This window comes from Cynoglossus semilaevis, chromosome 13 (genome assembly GCF_000523025.1).
Source record: "Cynoglossus semilaevis isolate Cse_v1.0 chromosome 13, Cse_v1.0, whole genome shotgun sequence".
NCBI classification, from domain to species: domain Eukaryota; kingdom Metazoa; phylum Chordata; class Actinopteri; order Pleuronectiformes; family Cynoglossidae; genus Cynoglossus; species Cynoglossus semilaevis.
In genome coordinates, this window is record NC_024319.1 from 694884 (window position 1) to 720466 (window position 25583).

The window sequence follows — 25583 nt, forward strand, 5'->3', positions numbered from 1 at the left end:
TTGAACGACTTTGATTTAAAGTTCACGGTTCAAAAACCTCAACCTCAACAGGAACCGCCCTCAGTCACAGAGGAACCGATTCTCTCTGCTGACCCAGAGACCCCTGGTCACCGCGGCTGTCTGAGGTTCTGTCTGAGGTTCTGTTCACTCCATCTACACTCACACCAAACTGAAGCTAAAAATGTTATAAAAAAGGCTTTTACTTTTATTCACCTCTACTTTCACAAGACCTTATTCTGAAAGTCAAAAAGGAAACGGCCGAGACCCAACAACACGTCTCTGGGAATATTATTTTTCTGCTCTCCAGGGGTTTGTGTGTCGGCCGGGGGGGAGAGAGTGTGTGTGTGTGTGTGTTTGGGGGAAGTTAAACCTGTTAAAATCGTCTGGTGTGCTACAAAAACGGCTCGTCTCGTCCTTTAGTTCTTCACTTATTTATTGCCAAGTCTGAGAAGTTCTCTGTGGGTTCACCTTCCTGTTTCTCCTGTAAACGGCAGACGGACAGCTGATGTGTCGGTACCGTTTCTCCAGAACCGTTCTGAATCCCTCTCCACTCCTGTGGTCTTTTGTTTTTTTTTTCCCGTTTTTTTTTTTTTCCGGCCCACGTCGTCGTCGGAGAACGCCGTCATACCTGTGTGGCTGGCCCACGTTGTCGTTGTCGGAGAACGCCGTCATACCTGTGTGGCTGACGCTGCCATTTTGAGATGGCCGTGTTTGGTGAGTGTCCCCATGTCACTGTGGTTGATGGTGTATCTGCTGATGGCATCTATGCCGTTGTCCCTAGTCTCTGGCACGCCCCCCGACACGCTGCTCATGAGGCTCTTGCCGTGGGGGGGGTAGAGTGTCATGGGAAGACAGGGGTCATCCTGGTGCTGCAGCTCACGCTGTCCTTTCCTGGGAGTCGTCGGTCGTTGTAGGCATGCATGTTTATCACCGCATCCGTCTTCACCATGGCCGGGGGCGGAGGCCGGTGTTTTACCCGCCTCTCGCAGGTGAACGACAGTCTGATCTCGTCCACCATGGCACTGCACAAAGACCTCTGGGCACAAAGGGAGGACGCGGGGAGGAGGAGCAGACAGAGACGAGGGGGAGAGGGATGGGGGGGGTAAATGCCTTAGCTTTAAATTGTTCTGACAGCAGAGAGTGAGAGAGTCTGAAGAGCAGAAACGACGTTAGAACAGAACATTCAGTGTGTGTGTGTGTTCATGCTGGAGGGGGAACGAAGAAAAGTTTGTCTGAAAAGTTTTTGACTAACCCTTTGTCGCCACAAACGTTCGCTTTCCTTAAATTGAACTAAGTTGTTCAGTAAGTCAAATTAAATAAGTTGTAAGAGAAGTGGTTCCCACAGTGTGGGGCGCATCCTGTAGGGGGACGCAGTAAGAGAAAATAATTTTTCCAGTAACTTTCACCCATTTGTTTTGTTTTTGTCCAATGAAAACATCCGTTTTTAGGAATCTCAGTGATTCATCAGTTCAGGTCACAGAGAAACATGGAGGACACCAACTTTAAAAAAAAAAAAAAAAAACAGTGATTCATCAGTTTAGGTCACAGTGAAACATGGATGATGCCAACAACAACAAAAAAAGACTTCACTCTGCAAAAGTATTATGGGAAAAGGTCATCGTGGAGAATGTTCTGGAACATATTTGTTCCTGTTTTGGCTGCTACTGTTACAACAAACAGAATAAAGCAGTATTTGTAAAAATGATTTGTCATTTTTGTTTGAGTATTAAAGGATTTGTAATTATTATTATTATCATAGCGATCCAGTGCCAACGACCAGTTACTGAAGCGAAACGACACAGTCAAGCGTTCGGTCGGCGATTTATGGGGACACATACCTGCTCACGCTCCGCCGTCTTCCTCAATTTGTAGACGAATTCAGCAATCGCTACGAAAACAGACACCACCAGGCCAGAAGCCAGCACGATGAAAATACCACCCAGGTTCTGGATACCCATGGGCCCCGTCTCACGGTGCTCTTCAGCCAAACAGCTGCTCCCACTCCACCACTTCTCTTTCAGCATGTGTAGGCGCCCATCTTCCAAGATGTTGAGGATGGCGATGCTGATTTTGTCTCTGTAAGGGGAGCCTGAAAGCAACATAAGGCTCGCTTTATTCATGGGAAAAAAAAAAATAAAAAAAAAGAAAAAGCAGCAGCTGCAATCTGTGATTACAGGGTTTATAAATATGTGGTGGCATGAAGTCTGAAAAAAATAAATAAATAAAAGACATGTAAAAAAAGCTGTTGCTTTGTTCAAAGAGCACTAGCCAACCTCCTTCAATTAAAATGCAACACGTCTGTGATAAGAGGAGCTGATTTTTTTTTTAGTTTTTTTTTTTTAATCCTCTGCCTTTGACACATATTTAAAGGTTCATCACGTCTCACCGAGGGGGGTGCCGATGCCGTAGCCTTTGCTGTCGATGAGTCCTCCCACCTGTGTCAGATTACATTTTCTCCTTGTGATGTAGTCGATAGTGGTGGACTCCATAATGAGGGCGTAGTCCGACTTCAGTACTCGCTGTACGCCGTCCTCGATGGACTTCACCATCGACGTGCTGGGTTTGCTGCTCATGAAGGCCCACATCTTCTCGTAGGTGGAGATCTTTGATTTCTGCCAAAGGAGTCAAACGGGTGTCAGCAGGTAGAGACAGATGTGGACACTACACGTGTTAGAGGTGAGTTGGTGTTTTTCTTGTTTTGTTTTGTTGTTTGTTTGTTTTTTTGTTAAACCATTGGCAAAGTCTGCAATTGTCCGTCGGATCTTGTCCCTCCCAGTATCACCAGTAGGACCAACATGAACTACAGCAGCACAGACCTTCACTGTTCAGATAAGACCAGTAGAAGTAGAGAATTTATTCCTTTTAGGATTTTTAGACTATTTGTCAGTCCAGAGGTAAATGGTAGAGCTGTGTACGATACACATCGTGATACAGGGACAACAATACGTCATATTGTGATAAACTGTGATATTATAGGCGCAATTACATCGTGATACAGGGGCAACGATACGGCGTATTGCGATAAACTGTGATATTATAGGCGCAATTGTTGTTTTGACCACTCACACTACAGTGTTTGCCATCTACTACGTCTGGAATCAAACCCACAACCCTGTGGGTGCAAGAGAGCTCCACTATAACTGCGCTACACCAGACAAAGACACAAGGTACGAAGTACAACTGGTATTTGAATTTAATTCCACCACTATTTTGACAGATACAAGGAAAACGAACTGGTTTCTGAATTTAATTCCACCACTATTTTGACAGTAAAACACAAACAAACAAACAAAAAACTAAGATCACCAAGAGAAGGAGCCCATGTACCACCTGTGGTCCACGCACCACAGTTTGCGCACCACCCCTCCTCCTCCTCCTCTGGCAGTGTAATAGGATTAGAGCAGAGTGAATTGAAGCTTTGCACACATCTATTCCCATAAGTGCCACTGAGGCAGTAATAATGAAGTGCCTCTCCATTACACTGGGATCAGGCTATGTGGTATTTCATGCAATTTGAGAGGAGGTCACATTTATGCCATGTCTAATCCTGGATAATTACTATCTAAACACTTTAAGGCATTTCAAATTGTGAAAGATGCCGAGAGAAGATCACGACTATTTGTTTCTGTGCTACAGTTCAGCCATTTGTCTTCTCTCTCTTTTACTTTAGACGCGTTTTACCTTGTGAATAGTCAACAGTGTTGGTTTAGTCTTGGTAGCTAAAATAAATTAACAACATAATTCATGAATAATAATAATTCAGTTTATTTACTCGACTAAATGTAAATGGAATTTTGTCGACATTCTAATGACATCATTAATTTTACGGGTATATTTATTTAATACCTTACTATGTTGTTAATGGATGTAAACGATATTATATGTAATAGTGTTAAAATGTCGACAAGCAGCCGAATCGTTATCCCCTTATTTAGCTTAGCCAGATTAGCTCTTACCTCGACATGTCCGCAGGTAACGCAGCAAATTTGTCGTGTTTTTTTTTTTCTTTCACAACGTCGTTCCACGCGGTTTATACTGTGTGTTGTTTTCACCAACTGTTAAATTAAAATAGTTCCTTGAATCTGTTCTACCAGACACGTTACGGTTACGATATTCCACCACTGCGTTAATGCTTTAAACCTTAATATTCTACTACCGGACAAACATTAACTCTGATTGGATCTTACTATACACCTCCCGCCCTCCAGCCAACAAACATGGCTGTGATTGGCTGCAACTCTCAACAATTAAATAAATCAGCGCTGTTTGTACTTTTACGTCTCGTTTTATTAGTTGACAAATATGTCAATTAATCTCGTAGGTCCACATCACTTCCGGTTCAGTTTTCGCTCATTTCCGGTGATAATTCTACAATTTTTATGCCGGTGGTCGTCACAGCGGAAGTGATGCGTCATAATTTCACCACTGAATGTCAAGCGCAGCCGGTTTAACAAGTTATAAACGTAAAAAAAGCCTGAAAAAAGTGACAAAGCCGAAAGAAAAAGAAAAAGTAAAAAAAAACCCAAAACGTGCTCTTTCACCGGGGCTTGCCTTCAGACAGGTGCTTTTGTGTCGACGTCACAGCGCCACACGTCACACACACCCATCCAGGTGTTTTTATAGCAGACAGTGTGTTTTCACGCCGCCGTCAGGCTACACAGACACAAATACAGCCGGTGTTGGTGTAGCAGCACGGTGACAAAGGTTACAGGCCACATCCAGCTGCTCCCATGAATCTACAAAGGCCCTGACGTGCCCTCCAGGCTTCACACCATTCATCAGCCGTCTCCGCCGCCCTGAGTTGAAATCATGAAGACTTTTGTGTGAGAGCACTTAAGCCTGGCAGCTCTGATGAGCTAATTAGACACCTGTGTCTCCTTCTATTTATGATGGAGCAATCACAACGGTAATTTATCAGAGTTCACTGAATGATCTAAAATAACATCCGTTTGCCTGGATAATCACTCGAGGAGAGAGGCAGGATTTCTATTCAAAGGGTCAAACCCTTGATTTCGATGCCGGCTCCCTGTTCTCCCTGTTCTCCCTGTTCTCCCTCAGCCTGCATCTGCTATTCATGATGAGCATTTCAATAAGTGAGAGGTCTAACACTGGGGGTGAGGAAAAATTAAATAAATATAGTTCAAGTAAAAGAATGGTTTAGAGGTTTAGGATCACGAGAAGGTTAAGAGTTCCATTCCCCTCAACCCTAATGAGAAATATTGTGTCAGGAAGGCCATCGTACTGGTTGTAAAATTGAAAATCTGTTGTAAAAAATCTGTAATAAAAACTATTTTTAAGACTATTTTCATTGTATATATATACACTTAACATGTAAATATCGATTACTTGTTGACACCAAAGTGTGTTTCCATAGTGTAATGGTTATCATGCATGCCTTACACATCTGCCTTACACTGAGAAGGTCGGCGGTTCAAACCCCAGAGAAACCACTTAGGGATATATATGTATATATATACACATATATATATATATTGTGTTCTGTGTGGCAGTTCATACTGACTTTATTTGTGCCAACGCTGGGTTGCAGTACTTTTTTTTTTCTGTGTGGCCATATTTATGAGGGCAGTTTCCAGACAGGATTTTAGTTTGGGAACAGGAAGTGTTCTGTAGCTGCATCGGTGTAAAACGCAGAGATAAGAGTTATGGCGGTAGACTCTATCCTAGTACCCAGAGTATTACACCAGAATATTGTGTATCTCAATATAAAGGTGTAGTGTTTTTATTTTTCCCTCTAGAAAAAAAAGAAGAGTGCAGCTCTGTAAAATGTGTTATTCAGCACCAAAAACAGTAGCAGCTGCTTTATGTATTGCTCAAAATAATAAAATAATGTGTCAGAGCCTGCAGGCAGCGCTGAAACTTTGGAATAAAAAAATCATTACGGAGGAACACATCAAACGGTGTCGAGAAGTGGGAAAGATGAGTAATCTGCCTTTGCTGTGGGACCAAAGATCTCACTGAGGAGGAAAATAAAAAATACACACATATATGTTTATATATGTGTGTATGTTTATATATATAGATATATATATTTAGAGAGAGAGAGAGAAGAATCTATATATGTATTCATACTGTATATATATATATAAACACAGATGCACACATATGTAAATATATGTATATATGTATAATATATATACTCCCTTTTATATATATATATACAAATATATACATATATCACGAGAGGGAGATGGTGGAGTGTTTATCAGTACTACTTGTGTCATCAAAAGGGGCGGGGCTTAGACTGCTGCAGCTCTCACATGAACAGACAAACGAACACTGACCAACGTCGTTCTCGTTGGCTTTGAACCAACATACCGACAAATCAATCGGTTATCGTTAGAACCCGCTCCGTACCTTGAAGAAAGCCATGGTGGCGCCGTCCTTGACGACGCCGTACTCGATCTTGGTCTGCTTGGCGATGTCGTCCGCCGAGTCCACCGCCGAGTCCATTCTCGCCACGGTGAGAAACGCTGCCAAGTTAGCGGTGTACGAGGAAATGATGATCAGCGTGAAGAACCACCATATCCCACCGATGATCCTGGTGGACAGGGCTTTGGGCATCAGTTCTGAGCCTGCAGGGGGAGCAAGAGGGGAGGTGAATATTTAAATATTAAATATTTATTTAAAGAAAGAAATACGACGGTGAGTCGCTGTCCAAGGTACTGTCGGTGAGTTTTCTCAACTTTTTCAAGCCTCTTAAACAGAGTTTCTGTTTCCATCAGTCTGGTGTTCACACAGTTTTTCAGCAGTTCTCATAAATGCAGTAAAGTCCCCTGGTCTTTTTTTACTGTTTGTTTTGTCTGCATAATTAAAGAAATACTTCTTCCTTGTTGTTCTGCCTTTGTCAGCTGCAACAAATATGCGTTCTCCGTTCCAGACTGAGTAAAAATGAGCTTTCGGTGATTTTAGAAAACCACCAGAGTCTGTGGATTTATTTAATATCAACAGCAGCTTGTAACAAAAAACACCGGAGTTCAAGCCTAGTTTTCAGCCGCAGCTCGGAGCCGAGAGTGAAAATAAAACCAGCTAATGATGCCGTCAGCAGCACTGATGAGAGAGAGAGAGAGAGAGAGAGAGAGAGAGAGTGAAGGGCAGGTGTTCCACCGGCTCCATCTTCACCATCTGACCTGCTTTATCAGACATCAGACAGCAGTGATAAAGACAGCTGTTCATGCACTCTGCCAACCTCCTGAGTCACAGACACAGCGACAGCACATTAGTCCTGTGTTAATGGAAACGTGTGTCTGAATTAGACTGAACACAGAAGATACAGTATGTTGAAGAATTCAGACAAAAGACCAAACGTGACCGACATTTTGTTAGAGCGTCGACAAAAGCCTTAATATTCACTAAATAATTTCAAAACTAAATAACGCACATTTTTGTTAAGCATTTCTCAGTTCTTAAACTCCTAGCCTTACTTATGCTGTATTTACCTGTTTTTAAGAAACCACTAGGGGGCAGAGTTCATTTCCACGCCAATGTCATTTCAGTTGCTCTGTCAGTGTCCTATTCTTGCTGTTCCTTAGTGTGCTAAACTGCACAACACTGCCCCCACTGGTGGTCCAGTGGTCCTGCTCTGCATCATGTGTTGTGGTTCCCATCTGCTCTCCACTCCAAACCTGTAGGTGGCACTAATTCACCTAAAGCTGATTTGACTAGCAAACAGACTTTAGGTGCATTACTGCCACCTACTGGACAGGTGTGGGTGCATCTTTTGCATTGATCTTTCTGACTGAATCATGAGAATAAATTCTGAAACACTGTTAGATATAAATGTATATCTGCAGTTTAAATACTGCAGTTCCACTGGTACTCTGGGACAGAAGTTTCCTCTTGCTTCCGTACACCTTCATCTCGTCTGTGAAGACACGGACAGTCTGTATAAATAAATGTAGAGAGTTTGAAAAGGGGTGTCAGTGCAGAGTGACACGGCGGCTGTGAACCAGCCTTGACTTTGAGTGGTCCTCTGCTGAGTAACAGCGTGTTTACAATGGCTCACTGACTGGTGCTAAAGTTACTTTATATCTCATCTCTGACAACCTCTGAAATACCCTTGTGCTTTGTGCACCCGCTTACTTTGCTGGGAAGATTTATGAGGGCAATTCTGAAGAGTAACAAGCCCAGAGGAGAGGGTCAGAGTGGTCAGCTCTTTAACCCCTCCCACCAAATTTGATTGGATTTGTCCTCTGTGCTTTGACAAAGACCGCGCGGCTACAAATAAGGGATGACACCGGCGGCGTTGCTTAATTCGCTTTGACTACAGAAAGGGGAACAACCCCGTGTGTTCTGTGGGAAGGCGACAAACGGAGCGAAGCCATGGCTACGGCTAACGCAGCTCCTGTTAAACCGTTAGCTCCTCCTCCTGTTAAACGTCGTCTCAACAAATACACACTATGTGCATCATCTTGGTGTCAAAATATCTCAACAAATACTATGTGCATCATCTTGGTGTCAAAATAATAGCCAACCAAATAGGTCTGAGGTCGAAGGAATCGAACCCTAAACTATAATTTTGCTCACATAAAAATCAAAGCAGCATTAGCCGTTGTTAGCATGTTAGCTTCATACGGAATCAAATCTTATTAGCGATAAGGCAACTGCGCTAACCACATGAATCAAATCAACGCAATCGATATATATGCCATTAATTATATAGAATTTGAATGGAACATTGCCCCCTGGTGGAAATTGTATTTATCGCATGTCGACGATAAATTGCCAAAATGTAAATGTTTGCTAATATTGGAAGTTCCAGGAGTAGAAAATAAAATCAAACGGCGCTAAAACCTCCTGCTGTTGACTCCTAATTCTATTTCAATCTTTTAATTTGACAGATTTATTTGATAGATCGCGTTCCTAGTAGCATTAATATTCTTCAGCTCCGATCGACTTTAATACAACAGGACTTCCTGGTGAGGGCAGTGAATTGTATTGTATTTTAAAAGGCAGACTGTGTGACAGTGTAATGTAACTTAAACGGTTGAAGAAAACGCTTTGCATCTAATAACGCTTTTAAAATGTCAGCCTGTTGGGAGGAAAAAAACATTCCCAGTGGAAGCAGTGGATTTAGCCAGACATGATGGCCCTGTTTTCTCCGACTCTTTCTCCCTGTAACAATGCCTCAAAAACACAACATGAGAGGAGTGGGCTTCCCCTGAGAACTATTACCTGCACTTAGTATTTCCCCCTATAGAGCTATCACACATAAACTGCCTTCGGTTCCTGAGATTTAACTTTTTCTTTTCTTTCTTTCTTTCTTTCTTTTTTTTTTCAATCATAACACTCCAGAAAGGAAATGTTTATTCGACTGCCAGTAAATCCCTGTGTGACGATCACAAAGTGCCGCAGTCACAACTTTACTTTCTCGCCTATAAAAGAAAAAAAAAAAGAAAAAAGAAAAAAGAGCAACGTCTGAAAAAACCGTAGACGGAGGAGCTGAAGTGGACGGTTCCATTCAGTGAACGCTGGATCAAGTCACGGTAAAAACTAACAAACAAACAAACAAACACAGCTCTCACAGCAGTGACATGGAAGGGTGGGTCAAAACGTCCTCAGACGGATGTTCTGATTAACGACTAAAACCAGTTCAGACTGGACGACTTCGTCAAGTGTTGAGCGGCGTCATCTTTGATCCGATCAGAGAACAGTTTATAACAACAGTCCAAATGAAGAAGATCTTAAAACATATTCTCCAGGATGGAGATCATCGTCGTCGTGGTTTGGTCGAAAACTAACATCGGTGTCATCTGGGAGCATCGATTCTGTAGTATCGATGTACTGATACTCACAAGAGTACTGACTGACTGAGTATTTTTCAAGGTAAATTACTACATACAGACTTTTGTACAGTAACGTGAAACTGAAGCGATCCATTCATGTCACATGACCACTGACCGGAAGAGAACAGTGACCCCTTGTGGTCAAGTGCACCAGACGTCTTTGACCCTCAACGGTACCGATAAACTACTGAGGTTCCGTTCCATGAGAGTAAAGTCATTTGTTATGATTAATATGTAATAAAATATTCAAATTAAACTTGGTAAATGACCAGTATTTGTGTTATATTGGAGTAAAAAAAAAAACAAAAAAAACTCCGTATCAAATCGAATCAAAAATCCTATCCCCATCACTTCTCCACAATTCAGTCAGTCAGTTATAAACCCATTCTGAATCAAAAGTCCTATCCCCGTCACTTCTCCACAGTTCAGTCAGTCAGTTATAAACCCGTTCTGTTTGTTTGGATGTCCCTCCCCCTCCCCCGCCCCCCCAACATGCTGATTCCACTGCCGTCGCCCTCCGTCAGCAGCAGCAGCAGCAGCAAATTGGCGGAGCTGCTGCTGCTGCTGCTGCGGCCGAGCTCCTGACTTTAATGTATTGCTGAATGTGTTTGCTGTTCTTCCTGGCACAGATCCACTGCCGACTCCCGGAGAGCCTCCTCCATTTGTCTTGTTACGCTGAGGTTAAACATTTTATTACTGGGGTCCTGTTGCTTCCACATTCACTTCATTAGCTTCTTCATTTGCCTCCACGTCCCTGTGAGCAACAGCACGCAAACACAAGCCTCTTTGGTTCCTCAGGTTTTTTTGTTTGTTTGTTTAACCCTTTGTTATTGATGGACAGAACGGCGTCTGCAGCGTGAAAAAACCTCTGAAGGATTGATCAGAAATATATAACACTTGACCAAAACATCTACTTCAGATTTGTGTTATTGTTTTTCAGCATGAGTTCTGATGGGAACTGGAAAAAGAGGTGAAATCGTAAAATCGCGAGAAGAAAACGACGATCGAATTCTACAAAACATAAGCAGCCAAATTATATACTCAGATCAATGTATGTCTATAAATGCTAATTAGCCACATTTAAATATACATTTCTTGCTGTTACACCAGGTGTATCAAACCTGCGGCCCGCAGCCCCCACGACCATCCACCCACAAGGCTCCGCCTCCCACAGTGACTAACAAAAAAAACAAATAATCATACTGTGACCACAATAAAACTGGCCCCTCAGCACAGCGCCCCCTAGTGGTCGGCAGCGATGTTGACTGCACCTGACTCAGACGCAGTGTAACCAGTAGTAGTTGTTGTTGTTGTCGTGTCGACGACTTCTGTTGTGCGTACATTTGTGTATAAGTACAGTGTCAAACAGAAGTACTTCCTGCGTTACTAGATTCTGTTCAGGTGAAATAAATAAATAAATGTAGAGTTTGACACCGAGTCAGATGTTAACCTTCAACGACTGTCACAGCTCCGACTGTAGCTGCACAGACACAAACCCCGGAGTTAAAACTAACTCTAAAAGTACGTTTTTGTTTTTTATGTTTTTCCTATTTTTTTTCCTATGTTTGAGTATTTTTAATACAAATATATATATTTAAAACAATTTTTTTTAGATTTTTTGATTGCATTAAATTTTATTCAAATAATAATAATAGTAATTCTCAAAATATATATATTAAAATAATTCAAAATGATTGAACTTGAATTAATGTTCGACCTTAAAGTCGTACTCCTCAGATTCTGCTCCTGGACCTGAAGTCATAATTTAAATTATACAACACTCAGTGTAAAACTCGCCTCGGCCTCGAAGCTCCTCAACGCGGCCTGAGACTTTTTTTAAATTTTTTTTTTTGTCGAGAAGAAGTAAATGCTGCAGTGTTTTCCATCCACAGCTGCCAATCTGTTGACGAGTGCCTGGCACCGACTCGTCTCCGACTAAACAGCGGGGAGCTGACAGCAGCCTGCCTTTGTCATCAGCTCCGCGGAGCCCGGTGACAGGTAAATGTCTTATGAAACAGTGACGGAATGGAAATCATGGAGTCTAAGGAGGGCGTCAGGGCTTTAACTGATCATCAGATGTTTCCATCTCAGTCGTCAGGTCATTATTTTCACACTCTTTGACGAGAACGACAGACTTCATATCTGGTGATAGTGATTTGATGAAATTCTTTCTAAATCTAAATGTATATTCAGTGTCAGAGTTACTGTATTTCTGATTCATTTAAAGTTCATACACAACAATTTGACGTTCTGGAGGAATCGACGGTTCTCAACCTCAGGTTCAGGTTCCTTTGTTCCTAGAACCATTTATCTGCTGAACTTGAAACACCAGTCGTTTGGACTGGTTTACGATGGAAATATTCTGGTGGACTCATGGTACTACAGTACAGTGTGTACTAACAAACTGTACTTCATCTCGTGTCCTCTATATGGCTGTTTTTGTGACTTGGTTTGGAAGATATTAAAAATAAATATATAGATATATATATATTTTAATTTGAAGTCATTGACTTTTCTTCAAAAACTTGTAGATTTTCATTGTTTCATGTATAGAAAATGAAAGTTTTGCTGATATCCGATATTGTCAAAAAAACGTAATTTCCGATTCTGGTATATACAGTGGTGTCACAATAATTCACTTTCACTTCATTACTATTTTTCGGTCTCTTCATCCAGACGAAACCCACATTATCAGGTTTTCATTATCGGAAAAAAACCCTGATAACAATTCCTACTCATCGTAACATAATTGTGCTAATATCGGTCGATAATTTCGGTCGGCCGATATTATCGCGATAATATTGGACTTTACGCAATTTTGATTTGCTTTCTGGAGACTGGACGACCAGAGAAGATAACTACAGTACCGAGTATTTCAGTACGTACCATCAGCTCCAGTCAGATATTCAAATCAAGTCTATAAGTATTTGGACCTCAAGTGGTGAAAAAAGAGAGCGCGCTCAGTTTTTTTTTTTGTGGTTATGATGTCTTCTTCCATGTGGAGACATCGTAGCTACTCATCGTCGTAGTCGTCCATTGAAAAACAGATGCTATCATTTGAGAGGTTTTGTACTTACCCCCCCACACACCCCCCCCCCACACTCCCCCTGATGGGGGGTAGGGGGGTGGTTCCAACAACAAGGAGAAGAAAATTGAGCAGTGCAGCTGTACGCTCTCCAAAAGAACCTCCAATGAGAGGCAGCAGGAAACGCTGTCAATGGTCGTAACAGGATGTTCATCAAATTCATCGGACAAAAAAAAAAGACTTCATCTGAATTGTGTCGAAACACGGAGTTTCAAATTAGGTGAGTGTGTTTTGTTTTTTGGTGTTGATGTTGACGGAGACAAAAATATTCATTTAACTAAAACAAACTGAGCGCCATTTTTTTTACATAACAAAGACAACTGCGATATCTCATCATCATCATCATCATCATCACCATCATCATCATCATCATCATCATCACTCAGACGGTCGTATACTACTGAAGTACTACTTTATTCTGAGGCTCAGCTGTGTATGTGTATTCCTGTTTTAGCTACTTGTGGGGACATACAGTACTACAGTAGAAAAATACACTGTTAATCAGTACTAATTATCTTTGAGTGCGATGGTACTTTCAGGATTAGGACTAGTTTGTGTGTGTGTGTGTGTGTGATTCTGGTATAGCTGTACTTGTGGGGACAGTTTAAAAAAAAGTGTCCTTGTGGGGACAAGTCAGGACGAGAATTAGGGTAAAAATTAAGATTAGATTAGACTAAGATTAGTCTATGTGACGAGCTCACTAAACATAAAAACCAGTATATGTGTTTGTGTGCGTTCCTGTTGTAGCTACTTCTGGGGACCGTTTTGTAAAAATGCTACTGAAATATGAAATATTAAAATTCAACATTACAGCTGGAGTTTGGGTTAGCATTAGGCTAACATTAGTGTTCAAATTTAGATGGGGATATTTGTGATAGTTAAGACAAGACCCCACATAGACAGACCAGTATCTGTGTGTATATATGTGTGTATCCCCCCCCCCCCTACAGCTGGGTCGCAGCACGTCCATGCCCACAAATCTGCTTGATCACTACTTGGCAGCCAGTGGAGTTTGATAAACTGGCTGAAGTCCCCAAAACTCAGATTGCAGAGATGGAAGAGTAAATTATCACGTCTATTCAAGGGCCCCACAGATTAGTACACGGACGTGCGGCGGCGAGAATAGCAGATGAATTGTGCCCCCACCTGGCAATGACAAAGAGGACACAGCTAACGCCGAGGTAGGCCAGGAGGATGTAGACCCAGATGTCGGGCGTCATGGGGTTCAGGAAGGAGAAGAAGCCGCTGTTGGTGGTGTTTGGTTTGCGGTACAGGATGCTGATACCGGTGTTGAGGAAAGGCTTGGTGAAGTCGATCACCTTCTCACGCATGTAGGTGATGGTGAGAGGAGCCACGGCCAGATCAGCTCTCTGTGGAGAGGACACCAAAAAAATGTTATTATTACGAGTCAACCATTTCCAAATCGGTTGTTTCTTTTCCAGTTAGCCAAGCTAGCAGCAAGGTTTTTCAAAGGTGGGACGTCAAAATTAAGAACTATCGTAGCTAACGTTAGCTCTGGTGGCTGTACCAGGACTGATGTAGCTAACGTTAGCTCTGGTGGCTGTACCAGGACTGATGTAGCTAACGTTAGCTCTGGTGGCTGTACCAGGACTGATGTAGCTAACGTTAGCTCTAGTGTCTGTACCAGGATTGTTGTAGCTAACGTTAGCTCTAGTGTCTGTACCAGGATTGTTGTAGCTAACGTTAGCTCTAGTGTCTGTACCAGGATTGTGGTGGCTAACATTAGCTCTGGTGTCTGTCCCAGGATTGTTGTAGCTAACGTTAGCTCTGGTGTCTTTACCAGGACTGTTGTAGCTAAGGTTAGCTCTGGTGTCTGTACCAGAACTGTACAGTTTTTAAATCTAAACAAAATAAAACCGTGGGCAGTGGACATTCGTAGTCAGCCATGTTGCAGAAATTCAACTCCTTTAACCCAAATACTGCAGGATCAGGAAATCACTACTCATCCTGACGACTCCCTGCGACCCCCCCCCAACCCCCCCCCACACACACCACGTCTGGACAGGAGGTTAATGAGACCAGCTGCTCACTTCACGCTTGGATACTTTCCTTTTTTTTTGTCGGAGAAAAAGAGACAGCTCACGGAGGAAGGCTTTCTTTACTCCCTACATACTGAATAAGGCAGAGGAGCAGGACCTGTTCACACTGCTGCTGCCCCCCGCAGGTCACAACAAACTGTTTCTTAGCCTATGAAACTAAGCCAAACCAGAAGGTGTAAAACTACAGGGCGCGGAAATGTACCTGTCACCAGGGAAGTACTGGTACTTTATACAAACAGATAAGACTAACAGGTACTGTAGTGATACGTATATACAGTAAATACACAAATACTGACACATAAATACTTGGTTACTGGTTTTATAGATTTAAATAGTAATAGATTATAGCGTTTATTTTCAAAGTGTGAAACGTGCCTCCCATAGGGGGCACTAAAGCTTAACTTAAGGTTAACCAACTCGCTCAAATGAGAACGAATGATTGGCTCCACTACTGTTGTCATTGTTTCCACAGACGAATGACACAGAATTATTTTTGATCATTTTTATAACCAGAAACCTCAGATATCAACGCTTCCAAACCCGCGCTGTCTGACTGTAAAAAGTTCAAGCGTGAAACTCTAAATTCCTTCAAACAAATTTCAGACGAACTCCTCTCTCACTCCTGTGCCTGGAGGCCTTTCACAACAAACTCACTTTCCCTCCGGCTGATTGGTTGATAACCACCGTAAACAAAGATCAAAATAGGAAAATAAAGATGAAATCTAACTTTGTGTGTCGTTCACCGCGTGCACCTGTGGTCGGCACCGCGGCGTTCACACCTGGTAAACGGCTAAATCAGAGCGCACGGCGCCGCCTCTGCTCTTGGATCTGTTCAAATTTGCAAACATCACAAACGGCTCCCTCTGTTGTGGGCTGCCAGCCGCAGCTTTGAACCACCCTGCTTCTCAGCTGGACCGTCAGGAAGACCGACGAAAGACCGTCAGGAAGACCGACGAAAGACCGACCGTCCAGATGTTGGACCACGGACTCAAAAAGAACGCTGCTGATGCTGCTGCTGCTGCTGCTGATGCTGTCCTGTCATACACTCTTTTCCTACAGGCTTCTTTGTCTAAAGACTGAAATGCAGTTCCTTAAAAATGTTCTTCCAGTCGTTTCAACAACAGCAAAAAACAAATAAATCTGTCCTTCAGGTTTGGTTAAAAAATGTGACGTTTGCTCTGATCTGAAAATACTTTGTTTACTAGGGTGAAATAAATCAAAGGTCACAGCTGAACTGGACAAAGACATGGTGATAAAACTGGTCACAGCTGTTGGAGACACAGACACCAGTCTGAACTGACAAACATGTGGCCCGTGGGCCAAAACCGGCCCACTTGGGGTTTCAATCTGGCCCGCTTGTTGAAATTTGAAAATAATAACAATTCAGGAAATGTTTTTGTAAAATGATATTGTAAACAAGGAAGAAAAAGACAGTTTGTTATTTATATTTAATTATGTTATGCTAGTACTGGTCCGACCCACATTGACATCTAAACCAAATCTGAACCAAAACGTGTTTGACGCCTCTGGTTTAGAGAAAGAAAACCATCAACAAACTTCAGAATATTAAAATGAGAGAAAACTAAAAAAAAAAAACTCACATCAAATGAAGTAAAAAAAAAAAAACAAATAATGATGTAAAAAAAAAAAAAATCAATTAAAAATGAACTCAGAACCAGAGAGCTGAAACACTGACATGTTTGGGCTTCAATTATTTAATATATCTTTATATCTGATTAATGATCGCGGTCCTTTTCTCCTCATCCAGGAGAAAGACGGGAAAAAAAAAACAGTGGATTTTGATTCAGGACCAAACGTGGCCAACCATCTGTCTGTGTAAATCTCTGCAGGAGGATGCGCTCCTGCTATAACTTTTCCGTCGAAGCTAAGATAAATTGCCATGACAGAAACAAATGATGTGCTAAGCACGCTATTAACATTTGCATCACGGCATAATTAAAGTGATCGTCTATTGTTACTAAATCAAGTTTAACAAGGTCTGTTGCATCATTTAGCACCTTCCAAACAATGCCCTTTGGCAGAGCAGCAACCTTTGTGACTAACGGAGGCAGAGACAGAGACAGGGCCGCGTTTGTTACGCAACACTGAACCCCAGCGCCTGGCACCGACGCGGGTCCTCATTAAGGAACAGCAGCTTCAACGGGAAACAAAAAAAAAACGGCCGGTGGTATCATTCACACCTCATCATAAAGAAAAAAAACACGCAGGTTTGTTTCTGTGACGAAGGCTAACAGCTGCCGCTAACTGACGACGCTAACTGATGACGCTAACGTGGTTCTCCTCATCCCGGTGTCAGTCCAACCATGTTGAAAATGATTTCACGTCTTCACGGCGGAAATCATTTTTTTCATCGTATTGTTTTGAAACATTTTCCATACGTTGACTCTGCCGATTTTAGCAACGTGTGATAGAATGCTAGCGTTGCTTCAGAAGAAGGAGGAAAACCGAGCGATTGTGTAGATTTTAGTAAAACTGCCTTCTTGATTTTACTGTATTTTGCAAACATTTATATTTAACTACGATCACAGAAATGACTGGAACTTCAACCTGTTTATTTTAGTGAAAACAGGTTAAAAAATTACTGTAAATTTTTGATTTCTCACGTTAATACGGTAACGTCGCTTTTTAGCTCAACGGGACGCATATTTTTTTATTTTTTAGGAGAGTTTTCGATGTCACTGACAGACTTGTGGTCAAACTCCTGTACTGCATCTTCTTTACCACAAGTTCAATGAATGGAAAACAATAAATTCCTTCATTCTCAATGGGATTGTTGTTACCATATATGGTCACTTGGAGGCGCTTCTGACCTGTACCCTAGCCCTAACCAAGCACATGGTATTGACATAAAGATGTGATTCATCTTCACTCATTATTTACTCGTGTGCGTGATTTTTTTTTTTGGTCCTAATTTCATGCGTGCGACAGAATTTAGAACCTTTTCTACGCACGGTTTGATTAATGTGGCGTCTGGACGTGACAGCTAAAGGTTAGCTACAACAATCCTTGAACGGATGATATCCATCCATAATCCATCCTTCAGTCCGACCGATCTAATCATCTATGAAGTGCTTCACAAACTGAACCACCCTAAACTTGGAAACCGTTGGGTTTATAAATAAAAACTCTTCAAATCAACGTCTCACGGTCGACTGCTTTCAAACGTCCTCATTCTAATAATCTTTCAACCAAACAGAAAACACAAACACACACACACACACACACACTCTCTCTCTCTACATGTCAGAGCAGGTGCTCCACTTCTGAGGTGAGTGCAGACGTCCAGCTCACCACATGCTTCTCCTATAAATTCTTCAAAAACCCGTGCGTCGCCTCGACTCCCGGTCCTGGTTTTTTCTCCGTCTCCGTCAGAGATAATCAACGGCCTAATGAACACCTGCACTGCCTCGCTGTAAAACCAAAGAACAGACGAGTGTGTGTGTGTGTGTGTGTGTGTAACGACGGACCGGTGCGTCCCCGCTCCGTGCCAACGTCCTCCTCTGCCTCCACTGATCCATTTGTTCCCCCTCAGGGCCATTGTTATCAACATGGATCCGACAAAGAGCTGCGACGTCGGTGTAAAGTGCTGCCGTGGGAGCCCCCCTCCCCCCCCCCCCCCCCCCCCCCCCCACCCCCCACCCCCGTCCCATACCATCACTTGCACTAAATGCCACTTAAACTATTACAAGTTTTCAGCTGAGTGCAGTGCTGACCTGACGGGGGCCGAGGACAAAGAGAGGACATCGACGGGGGACACTCAGGAACGGCCGCAGGGAATTGGCAGCAATTGATTTAATGCAATCATTAATTCTGACTATTTTATATTTTATTTACATTTTTTTTAACTATATTAAATTTTTAAACATTTTATTATTAAAAAATATATTTTTTAATTTTTATTTATTTTTTAGTTAATTTCCTGTTAGCCAGCAGGGGTCGGCTGGTTTCCCTCCGGCCGACGATGGTTATTATTAAAAAATATATTTTTTAATTTTTATTTATTTTTTAGTTAATTTCCTGTTAGCCAGCAGGGGTCGGCTGGTTTCCCTCCGGACGACGATGGTTCGTCTCACTGTCCGACATCAACACAGTTGTCACATTTAGGCAACCTTGACATCACCGTGCTATAAATGTAACTGACAGCTTTGCAGTCTGTCACCGACTTGTGCTCAATCACAACAATATCACTGTCCACGCGGAGGACGTTCACAGGAAGTGGCTGGACGTGTGTCTCTGGGTTGAGATGATTGTTGTAAAATAACGAAAAGTATATAAAAAAAAAAGAAATAAATAAAAAAGGTCAAATGGTGAACACAGGTTTGGACGGTTTGAGGACGAGTCAAAAAGATCTAAGAACTGATATTAACTCAGGATTTCAAAATAAAAGCCCTGCAGCTTTAATTTTATACACATATTACGACGTAATCTGTGTCGTTGTTCCACATTATTTTGACTTTTATATTAACAATGGTCTCACGTTGGCTGGTCCCAGTGAGTCAGATGGTCAGATGTGGCCCACGGGCTGTACCACACCCAGATCTGGTCTAGAACAAATTAAATAAATTTAATAATAAAAATAACAAAACTATTTCTCTACATACAGTATCCTCTAATATGAGACACGGTTTAAGATGTTAATTTAATATATATAGAATTATTATATAATAATAAGCATTCAACTAATAATGGATCAAATTGCACACCAGTAACATTGATGCACACACTCCAGGCCAGGAGGTGGCAGTAATGCACCTGAACATCATCTGCGGGCCAGAAGAAGAACAACAGGATGCACTGAGTCACAAACTCAGAAAGTTTGATGAACAGAGATGAATTTTTTTTTCCAACAATCCAACTGCAGCTCTTGTAACGCACTTGAAAATGTGCCGCGCCAAAAACCTCCACTTGGCTCCGCCAACAACCATTTAAGGACTCCACGCATGTCCAAACTATTCCGTTCAGGAGGCAGACAGACAGAGAGACAGACAGAGAGAGGCCGACAGCAGGTGGCAGCACTCACGTGTTCGATGAGCTCCTTGATCATGCCGTTCCATTGGCCCTTGTCGTCCTGAAAGCCGTACTTTCCATCCGGAGCCAGATGGATCTCGTAGGTGAAGCCCAGGACGTTGGAGAGCTCTTTCAGCAAGTCGATGCAGAATCCCTCGAAGCGGTCGTTCCCGACCAGCGCCCTGTCAGACTTCTTAAGCATGACATATGGCTCCTCCTGCACAGATCCAAAGGAAGAAATGAAAAGCATGGGCGAGGTCAGCGTTTTCAATTTGTTTCAGCACATCCACCTAATTGAAGCAAAGTGATCGGAGCTGATGAACCGCTGTAGCCGCTAACAGGCAGTGACAGCAGAATCCAGCTCCGAGTGCGACTGCAGGCACTGTTCAAATATGAAAGGAGGCCGAGGTGAGAGTGAAGTCAGACCTTTGGAGTCCAACCACCGAAAAAACAGCAGAGCAGTTAGCAAGTAAGGTACCGTTTCTATAAGTCGCACTTTTTTTTATTCTTTGGGCTAACAGGCAGTGACAGCAGAATCCAGCTCCGAGTGCGACTGCAGGCACTGTTCAAATATGAAAGGAGGCCGAGGTGAGAGTGAAGTCAGACCTTTGGAGTCCAACCACCGAAAAAACAGCAGAGCAGTTAGCAAGTAAAGTACCGTTTCTATAAGTCACACTTTTTTTCATCCTTTGGCTAGGTTTGTGACTTATGCGACTTAGATGCGACTTATATATGTATAAAATTGTATAATTTCACTGACAGCCACTAGAGGGCACTCTAGGCTTGTGTACCAGTATCTGCTACTCCTGTACCACTGAAAATTTATTAGTTTATTTAGTTTGTTATTTTCAGCCTGACAACCACTAGAGGGCAGTGGTGCAAATTATACTCGACGTATAGACCGTAAATATATATACATATATAATTCATTTGCACATAATTTAATTAATCGCATATCGTCGATATATACATTGATAACAGTTATTTTCTATGATAATAAGACATACGCCATCATGTATTTTATTATTTATTGATAATATTCAGCAAACAGTGCAGTTGTGTACTCTACTGCCATCTACTTATCGCAGGTGGTACTACATTTTAATAGTTAATATTGTTTGTCGAAACACTTAGCTTCTTGTAGCATATTTTACAACACTGCTGTGCATCGACTTCAAATTAGCTCTGGGTTACGACGAGGTAGCTAGCGCTCTTTAGTGATCATTAATATCAATATGATCAAACTTTAACACGGCCCCAACGCTGCCACCGTCAGTTCACTGTCAGTATTACTCTGGGGCGTCGACCATTTCCTCCGAGCTGCTTATCCCGCCGTGCATTTCCAAACATGTCGCTCCACTTACGCAAAGTCTGCATTAGGATTTACTGCTTGTGCAGGAGGCAGACGTATGATTTACAAACGGGCCTCGGAAATGGAGTAATTGATTGGGGCGTGAAGGTGACTCTGTGCCTTTTCTCGTCTTAAACTGTGGAATCAAAGAGAAAATGAACCTTCAAAGCTCCATCGGTTCCTCTGGGAATTGTTTTATTAAAGAGACAAAGTGAGTGGAAGTGGCAGCAGCAACAATGACACGGCGCCGCGTCCTGTACACACCGACAAACGCTGTTCAATTTTATTCATTTATTTTGTTATTGAGCCTCAAAAAAAAAAAAAAAATCTGACAATAAATGTTTAGACTGAAAAAATTCTAATAATGAGTAGAAAGTAAAAAACCCGAAATATGATGTCAATGTTTTTGTAATTTCTGAATTAAAATTATTTAATTACATTATTTTTTATATCCATAATGTGCTGAACAAGACAGATTAAAATTATTTGCCTATTTTGTTCTTGTTGATTGAGGCTCTAAACGAGTCTGAAGAAATATTAAAAATATTGAATAATCTGGATTAATCCCGATTAATCATACTCACTAAGATTATTTGCGATTAATCAACAGCTGCGATCAGTGATCATCGGATTCTAAATTTGAATTATTTGAGTTATTTGACAACTCCCCCAACGCAACCATCCATCATCAACCTACCGGTGGCGCCCCCTAGTGTAGACCCAAACTAAATGATTCCAAAACAGATAACGAAACCAAACATCTGCGATTGTTCGTCATTAAGAAACTGGGTCTGGCGTCTTAAATCAGTAATAAGTACATAAATACTTAACGCCAGAGCAGTTACAGAGGAAATGCTCAGCAACTAACTTTGCTCAAGTTGCCCAATTAAGTTCATCAAAAGTTTGAACGTTAAAGTGAAAGAAAATTACCAGCTGTTTCCATCCTTCTGATTATTTCTATTCCCCAAAGTTTGAACTTGAATTTTATGTGTTTATACTCTCGGCTCCACGCTCGCAGGCGCAGCATGGGCGTGCGGAGGAGCAGAGAGGGGGGGGGGGGAGGGGATGGGGGGGGAGCGGCGGGGGACAGAGTTATCTCTATAAAACTGTCAGACGCCGCGTTCCTGCATCACTGGACTCAGTTTGATGCGGTGTCATTACGCCACGAGCAGAGATTGATCTTCGAGACCCAAAAGTCTCTTTAGCAACGCAGAAGAGCTGCACTTTTATTATCATCTCACACTAATAATTCCCGGTGAAAGAGCGAATCAAGGAAATTGTAATCTTTTCCAAAACTTCGACGACTCGACTCCAAACAGAGGAAGAGCTCAGCCTGTAATTTACTCCGCTCTGACGTTACTGCCTCGTCTTCGTGCACCACTTCGACTCCACGCCCATTAAATCCGTGTTCCGTGAACTCTGCTCAGAGACAGAGGGAGCAGAGAGGAAGAAGAACCGGCCGGGCGTTAATTACGTCCTGCTCTGACCTCACCTGTCATGAACGCGGCCCAAACACAGTAATGATGGTTTTTATTGTGTCAGGCTGTGTACACTCAGGACGAAAACAATGTAAATGACAACAGCCGAGGACATAATGAGACTCATCTGGTCTTAACCAGTTTCTAAAAGTTCTTCAAATATAAAACCAGTCACACAACACGTGATGTTCTCATCGTTTTCTGTTTGAGGCTTCAGTAAATAAAAGGATGAAGCTAAAAGATCGATGTGTTGTGATGCTAGCAGAGCGACAAACAATATCATTCTAAGATTGCTATATACAGTAGGGTGGAATAGTTACGGACATTTTTTCTTTATGAAGTATTTAAAGCAAACGTAGTGAAACAGAAAACACCCGTACAGCTAGCAGAGCTAACGTTAGCTACAACAGTCCTGGTACAGACACCAGAGCTAATGTTAGCTACAACAGTCCTGGTACAGACACCAGAGCTAAGGTTAGCTACCGCAGTCCTGGTACAGACACCAGAGCTAAGGTTAGCTACCGCAGTCCTGGTACAGACACCAGAGCTAAGGTTAGCTACCGCAGTCCTGGTACAGACACCAGAGCTAATGTTAGCTACAACAGTCCTGGTACAGACACCAGAGCTAAGGTTAGCTACCGCAGTCCTGGTACAGACACCAGAGCTAATGTTAGCTACAACAGTCCTGGTGTTAAATGTAAAAATACACCAGTTATATTAAAACATTAGAAAGCAGTCATTTGTGCGCCCCTAAATGGGCCCCGCCCCTCACTTTTGGAAAACTGCTTTAAAGCACTGCTTAAAAGTATAAAAGAAAAAAAAAGGAACTCTACTGAACTGATGATGTCACCTAATGCCAGCGACCCTATCAAACTGTCTCTGGGCGTACATCAGTCACGGGGAGACGAGTGTTTTAAAAATGGCTGTTTTACATCTTGACATCTTTAGTCATTTTCTGAAGTGACAGCTCCTTTTACTCCCTGTGGCAGCAGACAAAAGTAGGCCATCGCCGAGTTCTGTGAAAAGTGGAGCTGTCACAATCGCAGCTCGGCGGCTAATTAAGCTAACACGAGGTGTTTATAGTCCGTCTCGGCTTTTAGCTGACTTGTTGAAAAATAAGGAGCCCCCGCGAAATCGAGTTAGGTGCGAAATTTATGGATGCACACGTGAGATACAGTGTGCCACTTGAAAAAGGGCTGAAGCTGCACGTTTGAGGTAAAATTATTCACCTGTTGACGATGTAGCTAACAGTCACTGATATTAAGAGACGGCATTATTTCCACACAGCAGCGCGGGCTGTCAACGTGAAGCCATTTGCTGTGATACATTTAAGCTTTAGCAAGTCCAGTAAAGAGCACGGCAGAACCATTAATGTCAGCCCAAACGCTGAATTAGTGGCGTTGCCTACAGAACCTAGCGTTGTACAGCGGCTGTGGTGTAGTGAACACAGAGCAAATTTATGTTGGAGAAAAGACCAAAAAAAAAAAAAAATAAGTAGAAGATAAAATGCTCCTTTGACTTAAAGGATTGCCGGGCTACACCTCAGAATTCGATTCCCAGGCACTGGAGCAGAGAGAAAGGCTGGTTGGGGGAAGATTAGTTTAAATTAAGGTAAGAGGAAACACCTCAGCTGGGACGCCCGCCTTTGAATCTGTCTGCTAATTGCTAGTGTAACAGTGAGGAATATTCTCCCTGAGCCGCACTTACAACTTCACACACTTAAATACAACAACTTCCCATTTAACACACTTTTACACGTCTCTAAAACACGTACAGTATATGATAACGCAAACTTAAAAAACTGTGACCTTATAATTCACTGTCGTTTTAGCGTCTCTGATGAACTAGCGCTTGCTAGCGGCTGCTGCTGCAGTAGCTACGACTTTTTCCTACTGACTTCACTCCAGCGTGTAACCAAACTGCAACATCCAATCATGTTGCGTTAGCTCCACTTTTTTAGCACTGTATGCTAATGACTCTGCTGCAGTGCAGGAGTAGGACACCGGGGGCACTGTGAGACTGGAGGCTGTCTGCTCTGCTCAGCGCAGGAACCTCACTGTTTTTGTTGGTCGATTCCTCGACTTGGACTGTTTTTCTAAACTGATACATTTTAGCACGCGTTAGCCGTGTTCACATCAGGACGTTGAGGTACGTTAAGTTCACGGGACAATAGAATCGAGTTTGATTTTTGGCCGATTTGAAAAGCAGAAGACGTACCAGGATGGTGGTGATGACGAGCGAGCGATTCGCCAGGGAGTCGGTGATGTTCACGCCCTTTCGCTTCGGCATCTCCGTGATGTTAAGACCTCCTGACGCGCTCCACTTCCCCACCTGCGGGAGATAAAAAAAAAACAAAACATGTTTTTGGTCGAAGCAGCAGAAACACGTGGTTAAAAAAGAACAAATGTGAAGAACCAGAACTCATTCTCGACGTCAGTAACTGTCCAGCCAATCCTGAGAGGTTTTAACATATTTATCATTTAATTCATGCTCCCTGTCCTACAGCGCGGCCAAGGTCCTTCTCAGGGTCCGCGATCCAGATATTTTTTTTCAAAGAAAAGAATGATATTCTTCTTTATACTTCATGAAAATAATAAAGTCAATATATATATATCAAAATACCATGAAATTATTTTAATAATATTTTTAATGTTTTTATATATATATATATTTCAAAATAAAAGCATTTGTAGTAGAATAAAAAAAAAATTAGGGTCAGTGAAAGTTTGATGTTTTAAAAAAAAATGTTTTTGATGATTTTTTTTTTTTACCCCTGAA

The 25583-nt window shown here is 42.2% G+C and overlaps 1 protein-coding gene across 1 annotated transcript in view; it reads right to left on the reverse strand.

Annotated features, from left to right (window-relative positions):
* Positions 1-636: 636 nt before the first annotated feature.
* LOC103387881 (glutamate receptor ionotropic, kainate 3) overlaps positions 637-25583 on the reverse strand; it is a 78164-nt gene continuing 53217 nt past the window's right edge. The window contains exons 8-14 of the mRNA XM_025061449.1: positions 25023-25136; positions 19990-20193; positions 13971-14258; positions 6376-6609; positions 2387-2612; positions 1839-2089; positions 637-1034 (exon numbers count right to left, since the gene is read on the reverse strand). Coding sequence (XP_024917217.1) covers positions 669-1034; positions 1839-2089; positions 2387-2612; positions 6376-6609; positions 13971-14258; positions 19990-20193; positions 25023-25136 — 1683 coding nt within the window. The 3' untranslated portion in view covers positions 637-668. The remainder of the gene's footprint in view (positions 1035-1838; positions 2090-2386; positions 2613-6375; positions 6610-13970; positions 14259-19989; positions 20194-25022; positions 25137-25583) is intronic.